General features: G+C 45.9%; 1 protein-coding gene across 2 annotated transcripts in view; it reads left to right on the top strand.

Annotated features, from left to right (window-relative positions):
* The window catches only part of spock2 (SPARC (osteonectin), cwcv and kazal like domains proteoglycan 2), a 78,296-nt gene extending 58,794 nt beyond the window's left edge, over window positions 1-19,502 (top strand). For both annotated transcript variants that reach the window (XM_046351940.1, XM_046351939.1), the window contains 8 exons: window positions 4,481-4,595; window positions 5,644-5,749; window positions 6,222-6,333; window positions 6,516-6,653; window positions 7,102-7,320; window positions 8,748-8,810; window positions 15,845-15,982; window positions 19,184-19,502. In XM_046351940.1, the coding sequence (XP_046207896.1) occupies window positions 4,481-4,595; window positions 5,644-5,749; window positions 6,222-6,333; window positions 6,516-6,653; window positions 7,102-7,320; window positions 8,748-8,810; window positions 15,845-15,982; window positions 19,184-19,311 (1,019 nt within the window). In that variant the 3' untranslated portion in view covers window positions 19,312-19,502. The remainder of the gene's footprint in view (window positions 1-4,480; window positions 4,596-5,643; window positions 5,750-6,221; window positions 6,334-6,515; window positions 6,654-7,101; window positions 7,321-8,747; window positions 8,811-15,844; window positions 15,983-19,183) is intronic.
* Window positions 19,503-21,503: the final 2,001 nt, after the last annotated feature.

Here is a 21,503-nt window from a genome sequence, read left to right as displayed (position 1 = left end):
CTGCCCAGGTTAACTCCGAGTAGGACCTAATCCAGCTCCTACACTCACCTCTCCAAGATACAGTGTCGCTCAAGGAGCTGACCCAAGAATCAACCAACGACCCCACCTTCACGATCTCACAGGAATACGTATCCAATGGCTGGCCTGCACAGCTCCCGTCGGAACTCCAACCATATGCCAAGTTCGAACATGAGCTGTCATGCTGAAATGACATATGTCTGGGTCAGGGAAACTGCACTGTCATACCAAGCAGCCTCAGAGGATAAGTGTTGGCCACGGCTCATGAGGGCCACCTTGGCATTGAGAAGCTAAAGCAGCGCTGCCGGGACCTGGTATGGTGGCCTGGCATCGATCATGATATCAAAGGGCTAGTACGTGACTGTGCTCCATGCCTTGTCAGTGGAAAGACAGGCCCACCTCTGCCACCACCACTGCAGACACTGGCCTGGCCCTCCCGTCCATGGGAACATATCCAACTGGACATCTGCGGTGATCTCTACAATGTGCCACATCACCAATGCTTCCTGGTGGTTGCATATGACCTACATTCAAAATGGCCAGAGGTCACACCCATGGGTTCTGTCACATCAGGGGCCGTTATATACTTCCTGGATATGCTCTTTTCTATCTGGAGACTGCCTGCGACTCTGAACACGGACACTGACCCCTCACTTGGCCACGGCCGAGGTCAGCAACAACATCCAAAGCAAGGGGATCAAGCACATCAGAACAGACTACTACCTTCCCCAGGAAGAGGTTCAATCAGACCCTGAAAAATGGACTGGGGGCTCACCTAGCTCAGGGTTGCTCAGAGTCCTTGTCGCAAACTCTGTTGCACTATAGAGCTGCTCTGCACCTTCTTGTCAACACCGTGTCATGTTTGACGGCAGCTGGGCGCAGCAACATTTCAACTGACTGATGGCTCTCGCTGGCATGCCAGCCGACTGAGGAAGGTGCCACCTCCTGCATGTCCCCACTCTGCCATTGATGCCACCTTGAGTGGTTCACTACCGGTGGCAGACGTTCCCTTGGCCCTAGCTGAAGTACAAGTGCCAGCCCCACAGGCACCTGTTGTTGTTGCTGCAGCACCCGCTCTGAACCCTCTAAGTGTGCGCTCTAGACCTGTTCACCTTCACTTTATCACCTCCTTTCATGCCTAGTTTAAAAGGGATGGGGATCACTGATTGTCTATTATAGCATCCATGATTCGTATCATCAATTGGACAGTCTATTTTGTTTATATGTTTTTTATCGGAAATGACTAAGTGATTTGGTGGTACTATTTCTGTTGTTTTATGAGATGCTACTCTTTGAGATAAACGTCAGCTTCAACTGAGAACAAGGGTTTGTTTGTTAAAAAAACAAACATAACAGGACTCGCTAAGGAGCGTTTTCTAAGGAGAGAGGCCAGCGTGTGTATTGTGCAAGAGACATAGGCTGTACATTAGAAGCTTATTATGCATTATATTACTGTAGAATAGGCTATGCTGCAGCAAATGTAGGCCTACCTGTCACAAGGAAAAAGGTTACCATGATGAGATAGCTCTACGTGCATTGTGAACTGCGCTCCATACTGAGATGGGCTGTCTGTCCGCACCCTGAGCGTTGATGCTTCATCATGCAGAGAGAAGGCCGTAGAGGAGCCAGATGTAGACATGGCATATAATGTAACAGTTCCCTTTCATGTCATGCTGTTCATATAAATAATGTATTATAATTTACCGGTTTCTCACAGTTATTCATCCCGGGAAAAGGGAGTGGTTTTGGGCGGTAGATCTCGGCAACCAGGTTCAAGCTATTCAACCCTAGTCTGGTATGGTCAAAAGACTGTGTGCTGCCATTCCAGTCACTCCCAGTAGGCCTTGGAGCATTTTTATTTGTTATTGAACCTTTATTTAACCAGGTAGAACAGTTGAGAACCAGTTCTCATTTACAACTGCGACCTGGCCAAGAGAAAGCAAAGCAGTGTGACACAAACGACAACAGAGTTACACATGGGATAAACAAACGCACAGTCAATAACACAATACAATAGTCTATGTACAGTGTGTGCAAATGAAGTAAGATTAGAGAGGTAAAGGCAATACATAGGCCATAGTGGCGAAATAATGACAATTGATCAATTAAACACTGGAGTGACAGATGTGCATGTATTCCTTTTAACAGTTTTCTCCATTGGCCTGTAGAGGGGTCACACACGCTTGACAGGGGATTAGTGGCAAACACACATACAACTGAAATTCATCATGAACTGGAATAATTGGACCAATTTAACGTATTTGGCTCCTACACCGTTCACAGCACAAACAAATGGTGCACTCATGCGTTTAATGCAACAGCAGTAATGGAGTTTATAGAAATGTAAATGTTTATACTTGGCAGGCATGAATGGAGAAGGGTGGTTCAACGTGATTAGAGAGCTTGTATCATCACACAAGCCGTTGCTTCTAGAGATTATATCTGTCTCATAATTGGCCTGGACTATTGTTTGCATTCAAGACCAGGTCGTTTCTATTGCTCTGTTTGTCACTGTCAGAGTAGCCACTCATTTCTGTTAGTTGTGTGGTATTAAAAATGATTATGCTAATTTCATCGATCCAGCATGTAAAAAAAAATGTAAAAAATCCAGACCCTGCACATTTAAAAAAAATGTGGAAATCCTAGAAACTTGTCTGCTCAACTGTATTCCACTATGCAAATTCAATTATAGATGCATGCAATGCTTTATTATGGGCCTTTATTACACCCCTCTGGCAGCACCACCCAACTCAAAATGTCTTCCCTCAGCCAGGGGACTTTCCTCTTTTGTTCCTCTGTTGTTCTTCAAGCAGGGGGGGGGGGGGATCACGGATTCCCATCAGACCAACTCCTTGAATGCCCTACTCCTTGAAGTTTGCAGTTGTGTTTAGAAACACTATTTTGCTTTAAACATTTTTTTTACCCTTTAGTGTGTGTACTTTACTGTATTTATTCTTGGGATATCGCTTTTCAACAGAAAAAGTAAAAAAATCGCTGGAGGAAGTATTTTAATCCATGAGATTCAGCTGGGTTCCGTCACGCTCCTTACTGATTACTTCTGGCTTCAGGTGCAGGTGAGGGCGTGGATAGGAAGTTGCTACCCCTCACAGCACCACAGGTAGAAGAAATACCATTCTAGACCATCTACAAAATCCATATAGGCCCCTTGAAGAAAAAACTTAATTGCGCCTAGGTCTTCCTCTACATAACATACTGTATAGTCTCTCTACATGCTATGCTCAACTACAGAGGAAGTGTTAAATGCATGGTTTTAGCATTGAACCACATGCTAACTGACACGTCAGAACACAAGAGCAACACCACCTGGAACAGACCCATTGAAAGAGCACAGTCCCTTGAAGGTCCTCCCCCTAGACCTAAGAACAGAGGGGGCCTATAATTGACAGCATCTGGACCTGGAAGGCCTGTTGATTGGCTTTATCTACTGGGTAGTGAAGTTGATGTCCACGTCACTGTAATGGCTATGTGAGGAAGGGTGGACTTCCACCTTCAGACATTTAAATATTGCCATTATTTGCCAAATGAATGAGTAGTCATGTTGAACAGGGGAGGGGAGGGGAGGGGAGGAGGGTCGGCAGGGTAGCCTAGTGGTTAGAGCGTTGGACTAGTAACCGGAAAGTTGCAAGTTCAAACCCCCGAGCTGACAAGGTAATCTGTCATTCTGCCCCTGAACAAGGCAGTTAACCCACTTTTCCTAGGCCGTCATTGAAAATAAGAATTTGTTCTTAACTGACTTGCTTAGTAAAATAAAGGTAAAATAAATAAGAAAGAAAGAAAATGGAGAAAGTGGTCACAGCAGAATGTTACGGCTTTCTCGGTGTGAAGGAGAGTCGGACCAAAATGCAGCGTGTAGATTGCGGTCCATGTTTATTAAACTGAAGCAACACGAATCTAAATACAAACACTACAAAGCTATAAACGTAACGAAAACCGAAACAGCCTAATACTGGTGCAAATAAACACAGAACAAGGACACTAAGGACAATCACCCACGAAACACTCAAAGAATATGGCTGCCTAAATATGGTTCCCAATCAGAGACAACGATAAACACCTGCCTCTGATTGAGAACCACTTCAGACAGCCATAGACTTAACTAGAACACCCCACTAAGCTACAATCCCAATACCAACACACCACATACAAAAACCCATGCCACAACCTGGCCTGACCAAATAAATGAAGATAAACACAAAATACTTCGACCAGGGCGTGACACAGAAGGTTTACGCCAAGCATGGAAAGAGGCAAGCAAAGAGTGAAAGAGAACCGGATAGTCACAGGAAGAGAGAGCTGGTGAGAAACATACATACTGTAGGAAGAAAGATTGCTCTTCTCGTTTCCTCAGAAAAGGGCACGGAAAATGAGATGGATAAAGGGGAGGGAGAAGGCGAGAAACACCAAGAGATTTCTATCGTCTGATCTTCTTGTCTGTCCATAGATGTTGACACCACCAAGGACCCCTGTCAGAAGGTGAAGTGTAGCCGACACAAGGTGTGTATCGCCCAGGGATACCAAAGGGCTGTGTGTGTCAACCGCAAAAAGCTTGAGCACAGGTGAGTGTGTCTAGCCCTCAAGGAAGATGGTTGATGAATTTGACTTGCCATGCACTCAAAGAGACAAATGTGTGAGCGCACACACACATACTAACGCAAGCACGCACACACACACACACACACACACACACACACACACACACACACACACACACACACACACACACACACACACACACACACACACACACACACACACACACACACACACACACACACACACACACACACACACACACATACTAACGCAAGCAAAACACACACACACACACACAAACACACACATACTAACGCAAGCAACACACACACACACACACACACACACACACACACACACACACACACACACACACACACACACACACACACACACACACACACACACACACACACACACACACACACACACACACACACTAACGCAAGCACACACACACTGTGGCCTTCAAGTACTAGATACAGTATGCTGTTACAGAATGAGAGTCTATTTCTATGGTTAGCACCCTAAAAGTGCTTTTCCCTCATTACAGCCTGAGGTTGAAGGATTCTGCTGCGCTGTAGACAGATGATTAAACACCTCTAGGCGTTCTGTACTGCACAGTTACTGTACGTTCCCAGGTTTAACTCTAGCTCTATAAATACCCTGTGGTTGTTATGATACGAGGAAGGATCCTCAGGACATGTCTGTGGATGTGTTACCGGGTAGAAAACAGCACAAGCTTTCACTAAATGCAATATAAATATATAGTATTATTATGAGATGGAATTCATTCAAAACAAACGGATGTATACAACTCAGTTTACTGTAATGTTTCACGGGGGAAGTACTTTATTGTAGCTATGGTGAGCATTATAGAACCTCTGTTCCCTCTGTGTACTGGGTGTGTGTGTGTGTGTGTGTGTGTGTGTGTGTGTGTGTGTGTGTGTGTGTGTGTGTGTGTGTGTGTGTGTGTGTGTGTGTGTGTGTGTGTGTGTGTGTGTGTGTGTGTGTGTGTGTGTGTGTGTGTGTGTGTGTGTGTGTGTGTGTGTGTGTGTGTTTGCTCTGTAGACTGAAGCAGCCTTCCCTGAGGTCTCCTGAGGGAGGATGCCGGCCCTGCCCCATCTCCTCCTCTGTTCCTGTGTGTGGCTCTGACGGACACAACTACGCGTCACAGGTATTGCAACACACATAGTGACGGGGGAATTGATTTCAGTCCCAGATACAGATGAAATATTCATAAAGGTAACTGTCGACTGACTGTACACCTTCTTTTGAATCTCTCTCCGAAACAAGCCTTTAGATGAATAGAGCATAGTCTTTTCATTTCCTGTTTCCTCTTCAACATATCATTTCTCAACAAGGTCAGAGACAGTCCCAGAAGACGAAGCATAAATCACTAAAAACACATGCGAGAGATGCCTCACCACGACAACCCTCTGGTCCTGCTGTTCCTCTGAGGCTATTTATCACGACCCTTTGGCATTGTGTTGTATATCTTTGGACACTGTTCACCTCTAACAGTATCTATACCATTATGTACATGTTCTAGATTCAGGAGAGACGACTCAACAGCCGTGTTTTAATTCACTGATAATCACCAGAAAACACAGAGAAACATAGCCTGGTAAGAAATGTGTGTGTTGCAGTGTAAACTGGAGCAGCAGGGGTGCCTCACAGGGAAGGAGCTGACTATGAAGTGTTCAGGTCTTTGTCCCTGTCCAACCACAGCGCCCATCACAGAGACAGAGGTCAAGCATGGTGAGTATGCACATGCAAACACACAAATGTGCACACACGCCCAAATGCACACACATGCTCACACACAAAACTGCAATGCTATACAATCTCTCTCTCTCTCTCTCTCTCTCTCTCTCTCTCTCTCTCTCTCTCTCTCTCTCTCTCTCTCTCTCTCTCTCTCTCTCTCTCTCTCTCTCTCTCAGAGAGTTGTACAGGGCAGGACCTCTCTGATCTGGGGGAGAGGCTGAGGGACTGGTTCCAGCTGCTGCAGGGCAATGCCAAGCTGAACAACAACAGCAAGACTGGAGGCAGCAACCCAGCAGTGGCTAACACTGGATCAGGTAAGAGATAGATCCGATGCAGAGCCTGGGGTCTAGAGGTAACGTAAACTCCTCTCCCCACCGGAGACGGTGGTTCAAATTCCTCTCCAACCCTTTCATCTCCTTATCCCACCTGTCTGTCTCACCCTATGTCATTGCATAAATGTCTCAATAAAGTAAACAAATACAGTAGATGAGAAGAAAAAAAAGAGACAGCTAAATGATTATAGGGCCAGCACTGCATCAGGTCAGATTAAAATAGGACCAGCAACATACTGTATCAGATGCAACAGTGAAGACATTCACCTTTCTTTTGCAATCTAGTGACATTTTACTCACTGTAATCCTGACTTCTACCACTGTTATAAATATTTGATCTGTATATGAAGATTATAACTCATTCCCCCTCCCCCTTTTCACTGTGTGTGTGTGTCTCTCTCTAATATGTGTCTCATATCTCTGTCTGTAGTCATGGACAGGAACGTGGTGGCCAGCTGTAAGGACTCTATAGGTTGGATGTTCTCAAAGCTGGACACCAACAGTGATCTGTATCTGGACCAGGCCGAGCTGGCAGCCATTAACCTGGACAAGTATGAGGTCTGCATCCGACCCTTCTTCAACTCCTGCGATTCCTACAGGGATGGGAAGGTTTCTACAGCCGAGTGGTGCCTCTGCTTCTGGAGACAGAGTGAGTATACTGTGGGGAGAGGAGTGTGTGTCTGTGAGGGAGTGAGTATACTGTGGGGAGAGGAGTGTGTGTCTGTGAGGGAGTGAGTATACTGTGGGGAGAGGAGTGTGTGTTTGTGAGGGAGTGAGTATACTGTGGGGAGAGGGGTGTGTGTCTGTGAGGGAGTGAGTATACTGTGGGGAGAGGAGTGTGTGTCTGTGAGGGAGTGAGTATACTGTGGGGAGAGGAGTGTGTGTCTGTGAGGGAGTGAGTATACCGTGGGGAGAGGAGTGGGTGTGTCTGTGAGGGAGTGAGTATACTGTGGGGAGAGGAGTGTGAGTATACTGTGGGGAGAGGAGTGTGTGTCTGTGAGGGAGTGAGTATACTGTGGGGAGAGGGGTGTGTGTCTGTGAGGGAGTGAGTATACTGTGGGGAGAGGAGTGTGGGTCTGTGACGGAGTGAATATACTGTGGGGAGAGGAGTGTGTGTCTGTGAGGGAGTGACAGAGTGTGTGTCACTGTGGGTGTGTGAGAGAGTGAATATACTGTGGGGAGAGGGATGTGTGTCTGTGAGGGAGTGACAGAGTGTGTGTCACTGTGGGTGGGTGGGTGTGTGTGAGAGAGAGTAAGACGCTAAGGTCTGCACCGTTGCCTGGTAACTCTGTTTCCAGAGAGTGAATATGGGGGATATTGTGTGTGTGTAGATGGGGGGTGGAATGTGTGTGTGTCCGTGTGCAGTTATGTGTGTTTTTCATGTAACGTGGCATTCAGAGTTCCCTACTGTGGCCATGGCTACACAACGTACAGGTATAGAAAACTCTGTGTCCTCTCTCCTCTCTCTCGCCCCTCACCCTTTTTGCCCCTCTCACGGTCCATCACAGTTTGTCTCCCCCATTGTTGTTTTGGGGGAATGGCCACCATTGTGCAGTAACAACATGACTGTAGCTTGTTGACAGGCTGGTCCTCACAGAGCTCTCACAGACTGTATGTGTGTCAGCCAAGCAGCCAAGCAGAAACCAGACGAGACCTGTGTTTACCACTGGACCTGGCTGGAGCCACTGATTGTGTTCCAAATGGCACCTTATTCCCTGTCTAGTGCACTACTTTTTGCCAGAGCCCATTAAAGTAGTGCACTATGTAGGGGATAGGGTGTCATTTTGGGCACGACTTCTGTGGAGTCCACGTCCACTGCATAGCCTACAGAGGGGGGAACCTGAGAAAAACAGTAGTTCAAAGTAGCATTTAAATCATGCATAATAACGGGAGGTTTGTGTGAATGTTTGACTTCTGAATTATTTTCTACAGATTTCCTACGCCTTGATTTCAAAGTTTACCGTTGACTTACCAATAAAAGCTCAACCCAATGTGTACACACACACGCACACGTGTGCTTTAGTGTTTGTGTGTATTGGAGTGATGAACTGAAGCGTTGGTGTGTTTCCCCCTCAGAGCCCCCCTGCCTGGCTGAGCTGGAGAGGATCCAAGTCCAGGAGGGAGGCAAGAACAAACTGGGTGGGTATTATTCCTGCAGGATTCACATTGCCCAGATGAATGTGTGTGTGTGTGTGTGTGTGTGTGTGTGTGTGTGTGTGTGTGTGTGTGTGTGTGTGTGTGTGTGTGTGTGTGTGTGTGTGTGTGTGTGTGTGTGTGTGTGTGTGTGTGTGTGTGTGTGTGTGTGTGTGTGTGTGTGTGTGTGTGTGTGTGTGTGTGTGTGTGTGTGTGTGTCACTGAGGAGTTTCATTAAACAGATGCCAAGCAGAAGGCAGGGATAATCCCCTGATCAGCCCGGTGGATTATAGCTCCATACAGACAAGCGGCTAGGGTCTGCAGGAACCAGGGTGTGTGTGTGCAGTGGTGGAAAAAGTACTCAATTGTCATACTTGAGTAAAAGTAAAGCTGCCTTAATAGAAAATGACTCAAGTGAAAGTCACCCAGTAAAATACTACTTGAGTAAAAGTCTAAAAGTGTTTGGTTTTTAAATATGCTTAAGTATCAAAAGTAAATGTAATTGCTAAAATATACTTAAGTATCAAAAGTACAAGTGAAAATATCTGTTTTTATTTATTTATGGATAGCTAGGGGTATACTCCAACAAATAAAGCATTTGTGTTTAGTGAGTCTGAAAGATTAGAGGCCAGAGGGATGTCCAGGGATTTTCTCTTGATAAGTGTGTGAATTGGACTATTTTCCTGTGCTGCTAGGCATTGAGTACTTTTGTGTGTCAGGGAAAATGTATGGAGTAAAAAGTACATACTTTTCTTCAGGAATGTAGTGAAGTGACACAATGCGGACTGTGCGTGTGTGTGTTATGCAATACACTGAGTGTACAAAAATGTAAGGAACATGACATAGACTGACCAGGTGAATCCAGGTGAAAGCTGTTATCCCTTATTGATGTCACTTATTAAATCCACTTCAATCAGTGTAGATGAAGGGGAGGAGACAGGTTAAAGAAGGATTTTTAAGCCTTGAGACAATTAAGACATAGATTGTGTATGTGTGCCATTCAGAGGGTGAATGAGCAAGACAAAAGATTTAAGTGCCTTTGAACGTGGTATGGTAGTAGGTGCCAGAAGCACCGGTTTGAGTGGGTCAAGAACTGCAACACTGATGTTTTTCACGCTCAACTGTTTCCGGTGTGTATCAAGAATGGTCCACCACCCAAAGGACATCCAGCCAACTTGACACAACTGTGGGAAGCATTGGAGTCAACTTGGGCCAGCCTATCTGTGGAATGCTTTCCACACCTTGTCGTCCATGCCCCGACGAATTGAGGCTGTTCTGAGGTCAAACGGGGATGCAGTTCAGTATTAGAATGGTGTTCCTTGTTAGTAGACTCGGTGTATATCGTGTGTAAGGTTTTCGTGTTTGTGCGTGTTTGTGTGTGTGTTGTGTGTGTGTGTGTGTGTGTGTGTGTGTGTGTGTGTGTGTGTGTGTGTGTGTGTGTGTGTGTGTGTGTGTGTGTGTGTGTGTGTGTGTGTGTGTGTGTGTGTGTGTGTGTGTGTGTGTGTGTGTGTGTGTGTGTGTGTTGCTGACTTGGCTAAGCTGTGTATCAAGGCTCCTCAAGGACACGGAGTGGAGCAGAGAGGAGGCTGGGCAAATTCTGCCAGTGATACTCAGACACAGTTCCCTTAAAAGCCAATCACTCAGGGACTAGAGGGCTGCCTCAGCTGATAAGAACACAACCCAATGCAATGTTATGTCATTTATTTACATGAACACATTTTTCAACTTATTCTCTCACTTACATTATAGAAGTCCTATGACATCCTATCCCAATGTCATTCCTTTTTGGGGAGCAAATTCTGACCCTCTGTAGGAGGCTGTTTAAATAGTAATGCATATATTATATTATTATAACATACAGTAGATGCTGATATATTCCAAAGTATCTCAGCATTACATTTACATTTACATTTAAGTCATTTAGCAGACGCTCTTATCCAGAGCGACTTACAAATTGGTGCATTCACCTTATGACATCCAGTGGAACAACCACTTTACAATAGTGCATCTAAATATTTTAAGGGGGGTGAGAAGGATTACTTTATCCTATCCTAGGTATTCCTTAAAGAGGTGGGGTTTCAGGTGTCTCCGGAAGGTGGTGATTGACTCCGCTGTCCTGGCGTCGTGAGGGAGTTTGTTCCACCATTGGGGAGCCAGAGCAGCGAACAGTTTTGACTGGGCTGAGCGGGAACTGTACTTCCTCAGTGGTAGGGAGGCGAGCAGGCCAGAGGTGGATGAACGCAGTGCCCTTATTTGGGTGTAGGGCCTGATCAGAGCCTGGAGGTACTGAGGTGCCGTTCCCCTCACAGCTCCGTAGGCAAGCACCATGATCTTGTAGCGGATGCGAGCTTCAACTGGAAGCCAGTGGAGAGAGCGGAGGAGCGGGGTGACAGCAGTCTTGTAAAGGTTAACTAGTCCAGATTCAGAGCATGTCTGTCCTTGTTCTCTTGTTATTAGCCAGCCCCTTGGTGCAGCAGTAGTATGCTGACCATAGAGTATTAGAATTCGATTGTCATTCTATCTCTATGGTACTGACTACAGTTATTCACCTCCATCTCCTGACTCCTTAATGTGTTCATGAAATGTGAAATATGGCCGATGGTTTGCCAGAATGTATAGTTTACTGGCCTACAGACGGAGGATCTTTAATCACCCTGTTACAGGGGAACTTTCCTGCAATGCATGACATTTCTAACTTTGTGTTTAAGGTTTAAAAAGGCCTTTAAAGTTTGTAACTTTTTCCATGAATTATTTTCCTGCTGTAGCAAACTGGCTCAAATTAAGATCTGCCATCTGTGTGCAGGTCTAACTGTAGATGTTCACCTGCACACATCAGCAAGTCAAATGCTTTTTGAATATGGATCTCTTGATTCAACAGAATAAATGAAGAAAAATGAAACTCACAATGAACATTTTATTTACAAATAGCCTGGTTCTCCAACAATGATTAAAAATAAGCACCAAAGACCGAAAATAACAAACCAAAAAAGAATGAACAATGTGTCATGAACAGGTGCGCCAGTTGAGAGTTGCTCTCTGTTCTCATAAGTGTTGCAGGACAGTCATTTTCCTGTGTGGTTGACGGTGGCGATGCCTCTCGGGTACACAGCCAGTGGTTTATTCTGGCAGTCCTCCGCGAGCTGCTTCAATTCCTGCTCGCTGCTGCGCAGAAGTTGCAACTTTAGTAGCGGTTGACTACCAGCGAGGTACTGCTCCTTCTGCAGTGTCATCCTATGCTGTTGTAGTTGCAAGGCATCGAAGAACTAACAAATTGTGGGTTTTGTCACTGTGGAATAGGTAATATGCCCCACAAACGACCGACAACAGCCTGTTGGGATGTTATTGGCCTTCCCCATGTCCTTCAGGACAGCGTCTTAGTAGTTCCACATTTCTGAAGTCCAAAGATCGAAACATGTTAAACACCCATTTGCCATTGTCTTTAACCTTGTTGCAATAGCCTATTATACATATTATACTCACATTACTATTAGTATATAATTATTAGCCTATTAGTAGGGCCTATTTTGTTAGATTATTTAGTGTTATTAGTAGTATAATAACATTGCATGTACTAATGAAATGACTGGCCTACAGACATCAAGACAAGTACACACCCATGGCAAATTCCGGTGCTCTTCTGCGTTGTTTTTTTACCCTTGCCCATCGGGCGCCCAATCCATGTGTCCTCAAAGTTGGCCACAAATGTGGACAGCGCCGGGTCCTGAAAGAACAGATTTTGCTTCATCTCCTTGAAACATCTCACCACTTCAGCGGGCGGGGACAAATGTCAGCCTGTGAAGCATCTTGATGTGGAGGGCGAAGTCGGGGTCTCTCCAGGACTTTGATGCCACTTCAGGACAGCGGGGCAGTTGCTGCCTAAAAAGTGGACCCAGATGGAAGAAGCATCACTGGTTGTGGATTCCCGGAAACACCTTCTTTACGGGAGCTGCTGGCTTGAAGTCAGTCATGAAGGATTCTGGTTTCAGATCCAGGTTCAAGTTCTTCAGTGCAAGGAAGGCACGAGGGAATGTCCGCAAAAAAATATAAAATAGTAGGCTGTTGTATGTTGATGTTTACCCCTCATTCAAAACCATATTTTATGGTTTTGAATGCATCACTAACCGAAACTACCCATTTCCACTAGCATTGCTACGTTCTCCAAAAATCTAGCCAGATTCGTATTCTTATTCTCAACCTTGCTTAATAACCAGCTAACAAATGTTTTAAAGGTTTGAAGGAAACAACCACAGCCCAGGGATGTCGAAAACAAGCAACAACAGAACAAGAGTCAACTATCCCTTTAAAACAACTTCAATAGGCTCGTGAAGGATGATGCCTACCTCAGAATTATTGGGCAACATAATAATGGCTGCTGCAATCACGTGCTCCTGTCGCATCAGGTCGGCTTCATTTGGTGAATATGTGGGAATTCCATGGATGGTATTCACCTGCTGGAACAGACATGGGACCTTCTTGAATGTTCCGTTGGCAAGCCAGGGATCGCAGTTGCACAGGAATTCCAAGTTGTCTTTGGTTGTTAAGATCAGAAGCCTGTCTGGGCCTGGCCCACTGTTGTGTTGGAGGAACAGGTCTCCACAATGTGTGGTTTGATAGAGCTCAGATATTACGAGGTTGGAGAGGGTTGCAGGTGTAACCTGGCCTCCACCCACTGCCGTACCATTGCCCCCAGGAACTGGAGTCAGTACCGGCGACATCTGCTTGTCTTTGTTCTTCTGCCGGTGCCTCTGTATGCACCTTTTCAAGGTATTTTCTGAGGGCAAATCATGCCTTACAACACCCGTCACGGCCCGATGTAGCAGGCTCCAAAACATGCAGCGCGCTTTCCCCAGTCTCCCAACTCCTCTTCTTCAAGTTGTTCAGTACCTGTCGGACTTCAATCTGCTTTCCATCCGGGATGCGGTTGTGGTCTCCAGATACCTTGGAGATAACCCTGTCAATGAGGACAATGCAACCTCGGCACGAGTATGAATGGTACTCGGTGCATTTCCAGATTGATTTGTTGGCCATGATCTTGTTTCTTTCTATAGGTGTATCCGCCCCAGGATTCTGCTTCCACGCACAGAGAGGACAAGCTTGAGTTCTGCAGTTCCAAAGTTGGGTCTCATTGTAGCTCCATTGGACCTCAGAAATGAAAGACTGATTTTTTTCTGTAAAACAATCTTAGGGTTATTAGCATTCTAGCAGTGGCGTGCCGTGGGCCTGGGGCCTGGGCCTTCAGTGAAGTCCTACACAGTCCCACCCGAATTAATCCACCTCTTATTACCATCATTATGATGCCATGGCTCTAGACACTATACATTTAGACAGAAACGCAGTATAACCAGGCGTTGCGTCACCTTGAAATTGACATTTTTATTCAGAGAATTGCAGGGGAAGAGTACAATACCTTTTCATTGTGCAGCTTCATTGCCCTGCTCGCTTGTTCGTTGAGCTGTAGATCCACTCGGGTGTCCCCAAAAGTTTTCAAAAGCACCATTGCTTGTAAGTGCCCAGCCGTACTTTGGGGTCTTGTTGCTGCCTTGGTTAGAAAACTCAAGTTTGCAAAGCCAGTGTGGCTCCAAACACCAAATCGATCACTTGCAAATAATAGGCATTCCCAGCAGTACAGTTTGCAGTGCTTCTCGGAGCCTGTGAGCCATTGATAGCGCTCGTAGTTGGAACTTTGAAAGTGGTGAACGAACCCCTTTCCCGCCTGTGACAGGCTTTGTAGCGTCGGCAAAGAACTCTCCTGACAATGTCTAACTTTTCTTGAAAAGTTTGTCTTGAGAATGGCGTTATAAATCAATATCTTCTCCTTCCGCCATTGTGGGTTGAAAAAACAGCTTAGTAGTACGCAAATTAATTTGTTTATCAAATTCAGTTTCCTAGTTCTGAGATTCTGCATAGACCTGCCCATATAGGACCTGCCTCTCAATATTGGTAATCCAATCAAAAGACGTGCACGCACTACGCCTGCTAGCTGGCTCCTGTGTAACACTGGAGCCAGCCAGCAGGCCTTCAATAGCCAACTCTAAAGCTGATTAGTTGACACTAAATTTTAACTTCCATTCACTTTAAGCTACAAGCGCCCGCACTGTTGATTCTGAAGGCCTGTGGGCAGATTTTAGACCCCTGGCAACACATGATGGCTGAATATGATTGGATAAAAGATCTAACATAAAGACCAGCCCTCCAAATCTCAACCTGGGGCTGGAAGCAGTGCAACCAAGAGGAAAGCTATGAAATGAAGAGTATAACTCTTACTCTGGGGAATAATTTAATACATATTTGTTTGAAAATATATTTTAAAAAAATTATATTCTGATGATGTTTAGGCCAGCAGAGAAGGCCTTGCTGGCCCTGACGGCCCACCACTGCATTCTAGTGATTTGCTGGTCTGTTGTTGGACTATCAAGGTCCCTCCACACAATGTGTCTATTCAGTGTGCATTATGTTCCTATTCAGATGCATTTCAGAAGTCTTAATGTTGGGAAAGAATGTGCACCTATAGCTGCACCCACCCACAGCAGTTAGGCCTATTATAGGCCACAGGTGTTCATGTTTGGATCACTTTCATGACTATATATATTACTTTCTACAATCATGTGAAAACGAGCCTTTTTGTCATGTGAAACGACCAAGCTGTCTTCTAATGCAAACCACAAAATGTATAATTAAATATATAAAATCATAGGATAATGAATAGTAAATAATAGGCTTGGAATCACAAGTGACTAGGCAAGTCAGTTAAGAACAAATTCTTATATACAATAACAGCCCAGGGACAGTGGGTTAACTGCCTTGTTCAGGGGCAGAACGGCAGATATTTACCTTGTCAGCTCGGGGATTTGATCTCGAAACGATTCGGTTACTAGTCCAACGCTCGAACCACTAGGCTACCTGCCGCCCCATATATGTAATGGAGTAGGCTAATGAAAATGTAACATCACATACACCGCAATGCAAATCTAGATTTATTCGGTCTAAAAAAGCATGTGTGCCTCCTCTAACTTCCCTTTGTGTGTGTGTGTGTGTCATAGGCCTGTTCATCCCTAGCTGTGATGAGGATGGATACTATAGAAAGCTACAGTGTGATCAAGCCAGGGGAGAGTGCTGGTGTGTCGACCAACACGGTGGAGAACTAGCCAGCTCCAGAATCCATGGCAACCCTGACTGTGGTAAGACCCCCATCAGTGTTCAATTGCTCTCAAATCTCAAACTGATGGTGAAAACCCTGGCACACACTCCATATAGAACCTCACACACATACTTGGGTTGGCTACAGACCATCACACACAAGCGGTATGCCAAAACACACACACACACCCTCACACCCTCAGTATTGATACCCATACACTGTCGAATGATCAGTATTGACCCGTCACACACACTCTGTACCCCAACACATGCTCAAACACTTGTTGCAGAACCTCGACACACACCGTCTATATTGATTGTCATACACACTCGATACAGATCCCTACACACACTCAGTACAATGCACCCTTTATGCATCAGCTCGGGCTCAGGTCCACAGCACCACTAGCCGTCAGGCACAGTGCCACATTCAAACCATGTTGTCAGGGATCATTTGCATTCTAAAGGGTCGCTTGTCGCTGAGAGAAAAGTCTTTCAAGATAAATGGTTGTCTGGCTGAACGGAACCTGCTCCTGATAAGAATGGCTCCCCTGGCAGGGTCCAGAAATAGCCATTAAAACCCAGACAAAGTCAAACACATGCCCTTTACCTCACCACTGTCAAATTCCCTCAGTGTTTTTTTTAAACAAATGTATTTCTCAGATTAAATAGATGGAATTGATCAAAGCCGGGAAGTATACATGCAGGGAACAGAAGTCAACTTCGAATGAAATGTCATATTTGGATACAGGTACATTGATTAATTCAATCTCTCTCTTCCTTCTTCCACCCCTCTGTCTGTCTTCCTCTTCTCCCATCCCTGTCTGTCTCTGTCTCTCTTCCTTCTTCCACCCCTCTGTCTGTCTTCCTCTTCTCACATCCCTGTCTGTCTCTGTCTCTCTTCCTTCTTCCACCCCTCTGTCTGTCTTCCTCTTCTCCCATCCTTCTTCCACCCCTCTGTCTGTCTTCCTCTTCTCCCATCCTTCTTCCACCCCTCTGTCTGTCTTCCTCTTCTCCCATCCTTCTTCCACCCCTCTGTCTGTCTTCCTCTTCTCCCATCCCTGTCTGTCTCTGTCTCTCTTCCTTCTTCCACCCCTCTGTCTGTCTTCCTCTTCTCCCATCCTTCTTCCACCCCTCTGTCTGTCTTCCTCTTCTCCCATCCCTGTCTGTCTCTGTCTCTCTTCCTTCTTCCACCCCTCTGTCTGTCTTCCTCTTCTCCCATCCCTGTCTGTCTCTGTCTCATCTTCCTTCTTCCTTCCCCCTCTGTCTGTCTTCCTCTTCTCCCATCCCTGTCTGTCTCTGTCTCTCTTCCTTCTTCCACCCCTCTGTCTGTCTTCCTCTTCTCCCATCCCTGTCTGTCTCTGTCTCTCTTCCTTCTTCCACCCCTCTGTCTGTCTTCCTCTTCTCACATCCCTGTCTGTCTCTGTCTCTCTTCCTTCTTCCACCCCTCTGTCTGTCTTCCTCTTCTCCCATCCTTCTTCCACCCCTCTGTCTGTCTTCCTCTTCTCCCACCCCTCTGTCTGTCTTCCTCTTCTCCCATCCCTGTCTGTCTCTGTCTCTCTTCCTTCTTCCACCCCTCTGTCTGTCTTCCTCTTCTCCCATCCCTGTCTGTCTCTGTCTCTCTTCCTTCTTCCACCCCTCTGTCTGTCTTCCTCTTCTCACATCCCTGTCTGTCTCTGTCTCTCTTCCTTCTTCCACCCCTCTGTCTGTCTTCCTCTTCTCCCATCCTTCTTCCACCCCTCTGTCTGTCTTCCTCTTCTCCCATCCTTCTGTCTGTCTCTGTCTGTCTTCCTCTTCTCCCATCCTTCTGTCTGTCTCTGTCTGTCTTCTTCTTCTCCCATCCTTCTGTCTGTCTCTGTCTGTCTTCCTCTTCTCCCATCCTTCTGTCTGTCTCTGTCTGTCTTCCTCTTCTCCCATCCTTCTGTCTATCTCTGTCTGTCTTCCTCTTCTCCCATCCTTCTGTCTGTCTCTGTCTGTCTTCCTCTTCTCCCATCCTTCTGTCTGTCTCTGTCTGTCTTCCTCTTCTTCCATCCTTCTGTCTATCTCTGTCTGTCTTCCTCTTCTCCCATCCTTCTGTATGTCTCTGTCTGTCTTCCTCTTCTCCCATCCTTCTGTCTGTCTCTGTCTGTCTTCCTCTTCTCCCATCCTTCTGTCTGTCTCTGTCTGTCTTCCTCTTCTCCCATCCTTCTGTCTGTCTCTGTCTCTCTTCCTCTTCTCCCATCCTTCTGTCTGTCTCTGTCTCTCTTCCTCTTCTCCCATCCTTCTGTCTGTCTCTGTCTCTCTTCCTCTTCTCCCATCCTTCTGTCTGTCTCTGTCTGTCTTCCTCTTCTCCCATCCTTCTGTCTGTCTGTCTCTGTCTGTCTTCCTCTTCTCCCATCCTTCTGTCTGTCTTCCTCTTCTCCCATCCTTCTCTGTCTCTGTCTGTCTTCCTCTTCTCCCATCCTTCTCTGTCTCTGTCTGTCTTCCTCTTCTCCCATCCTTCTGTCTGTCTTCCTCTTCTCCCATCCTTCTGTCTGTCTTCCTCTTCTCCCATCCTTCTGTCTGTCTCTGTCTCTCTTCCTTCTCCCACCCCTCTGTCTGTCTTCCTCTTCTCCCACCCCTCTGTCTGTCTTCCTCTTCTCCCACCCCTCTGTCTGTCTCTGTCTCTCTTCCTTGTCCCATCCCTCTGTCTCTCTTCCTCTTCTCCCACCCCTCTGTCCTGTCTCTGTCTGTCTTCCTCTTCTCCCACCCCTCTGTCTGTCTGTCTCTGTCTGTCTTCCTCTTCTCCCACCCCCTGTCTGTCTTCCTCTTCTCCCACCCCTCTGTCTGTCTTCCTCTTCTCCCACCCCTCTGTCTGTCTTCCTCTTCTCCCACCCCTCTGTCTGTCTTCCTCTTCTCCCACCCCTCTGTCTGTCTTCCTCTTCTCCCACCCCTCTGTCTGTCTTCCTCTTCTCCCATCCCTCTGTCTGTCTTCCTCTTCTCCCATCCCTCTGTCTGTCTTCCTCTTCTCCCATCCCTCTGTCTGTCTTCCTCTTCTCCCATCCCTCTGTCTGTCTTCCTCTTCTCCCATCCCTCTGTCTGTCTTCCTCTTCTCCCACCCCTCTGTCTGTCTTCCTCTTCTCCCACCCCTCTGTCTGTCTTCCTCTTCTCCCACCCCTCTGTCTGTCTCTATCTCTCTTCCTTCTCCCATCCCTCTGTCTGTCTTCCTCTTCTCCCATCCTTCTGTCTGTCTCTGTCTCTTTGTCACTCTTCCTCTTCTCCAGATGAGGCGCTGACATATTCAGGTGATTTTGGTAGTGGGGTAGGATGGGAGGATGAGGAAGAGAAAGAAGCGGAGGAGAATGAAGAGGAAGAGGAAGGAGAGGCGGATGACGGAGGATATATTTGGTAGAGGTGAAGAAATAATGGAGTCTAGCTGGTCCAACATTACTACCGGAGCATCTCAACTTCTCTTGCTTCTCTGTCTCTTACACACACACACACACACACACACACACACACACACACACACACACACACACACACACACACACACACACACACACACACACACACACACACACACACACACACACACACAAATAATGTTCCCGAAAACACACTCTGAACAACACTGAATCAGTCCTGGACTAAGGGAGGGGGTTGGAGGGACAGATGGGGGGTGGGTGTAGTGGCGTGACAATGTGTGATATCAATAGCTAGCAACTGTGGTCTGACGAGTCAGGAGATGTGTCCTAAATACCTGGGAATATCTTGGCTCTTTTTTTCTGTTGTATGTACAAGACAACTTTCTCATGGAGCAGTTTTTAGCAGCTTAAAATGTTTTATTAAAGGCAGGAAGCAACTGGAGGTTATGTGCTCATTTTAGGAACTGGAGACACAATTGGGTGCATCTCAGTAGTCAAAAGTGGCATCCTCCCCTTGCTTCCGTTCCTTCATTTCCTCCTTTCTCTGCACTGATGTGAACAAACTGGACAGGCAATTATAGTCAGGCTTTCACCTTACTGTTTTCACCAACCCGGGGCTTTCAGTTCAGGGCAGATGGAGAGGAGACAAAGAGAGGAGTCCACTTTAGACTAATTGCATATTCCGTTTGCATCCTTTGACTTTCCCCATTCCATCCCGTATGCTTCACCTCATATGACAGTAGTGCTCTGTCTCATCAAGTAGAATAGAATAAAGTTTCTCACGCTACACTCCTAAATGTGAATAAACTGTGTATCTGAAGACAGATTGGCCATTATTATTATTAGTCCTGTATTGCTAATGCCTTGAGAGACTGGCAGACTGTACTGCTTGATTGACAAGTGTCCATTGTATTATCTGCAGATCAACATTGTGTTTAATAATAAAATTAATTGGTTCTATGTGGCCCAACAAGGCCACCATATTCCTCTGTCATACTGTTCTTCCCTTGGCTAAAAACCGACGTTGGAGATGAAGTTGAAGTTGAACATTTAATGTAGGAGAGACATGGAACAGCGTCAGAACCAGGTAACAAAATGACATATGAACATTAATGCAGCTGTGGGGAACAGAGCTGGGGAACTGACAAATAAAGGGGAGGTAATAAACAGGTGATTGAGTCCAATAAATCGCTGATGCGCGTGACGAGATGAGGGAAGGCAGGTGTGCGTAATGATGGTGGCACGAGTACATAATGCAGGGCAGCCTGGCGCCCTACATTTCGCATAACCTTTTTCTGCAGTTTCTGAGGCTTACATCTATAGGAGGCTAGAAAACACATATTACATTGTATGTAAGTAATATACATTGTGTGTAAACTTTTTAGCTGAAACATGATCTAAGTCGTATATTGCACATCTGCAATTCTAGAAAAAAACAATACCATAGATGCCCCTTCTACCCAGCATCCTGAAGACATTTACCTGTAAGCTACTGCCATGTAAACCAGTAACCGTGGTGCTTTATGTTGTCATATGTAAGTATGAGCCTTCAGCTTTCCCAGTCCCTCGTAGCTCTACTGCCTGGTTTTGTGCTATTTGAAATGGACAAGTAATCAATCATTTTAAATCATGTTTCTCGGCATCATAGTTCTGCCATGATGGAATCTGGTAATGGCCCGGTGAGGTCAAGAAGAAGATGTACCGTATGTTACCTCAGAGTCTACAACAGATTTGGAGTCAAATGCTATTTAAAATCTTTCAAAAACTTTTGAGTATTCATGAAGTGCAAGTTGGGTGATGTTTTCAGTTTTGTGACTATTCTATTGGTCCTTTGCATCAGGCAAGATAAATCAAGCCTAGCTAAAGTATATTCAATTACTTCAAATAGTACTTGAACCCAGGTTTGGCATCTATGCCTTTTTCCTGACGCTCCTCTCCGAGTGCAGGGGAGAGAATAACAGATGTGTGACAGCTTTTATATCTGAGCTACCCAGGGGAGAGAATAACACATGTGTGACAGCTTTTATATCTGAGCTACCCAGGGGAGTGAATAACACATGTGTGACAGCTTTTATATCTGAGCTACCCAGGGGAGAGAATAACACATGTGTGACAGCTTTTATATCTGACAGCTACCTAGGGGGAGAGAATAACACATGTGTGACAGCTTTCATAT

This window comes from Oncorhynchus gorbuscha, linkage group LG06 (assembly GCF_021184085.1).
Source record: "Oncorhynchus gorbuscha isolate QuinsamMale2020 ecotype Even-year linkage group LG06, OgorEven_v1.0, whole genome shotgun sequence".
In the NCBI taxonomy this organism is placed as follows: Eukaryota; Metazoa; Chordata; class Actinopteri; order Salmoniformes; family Salmonidae; genus Oncorhynchus; species Oncorhynchus gorbuscha.
The sequence above is the reverse complement of the archived record's forward strand: the minus strand, read 5'-3'. Positions and strand labels throughout refer to the sequence as shown.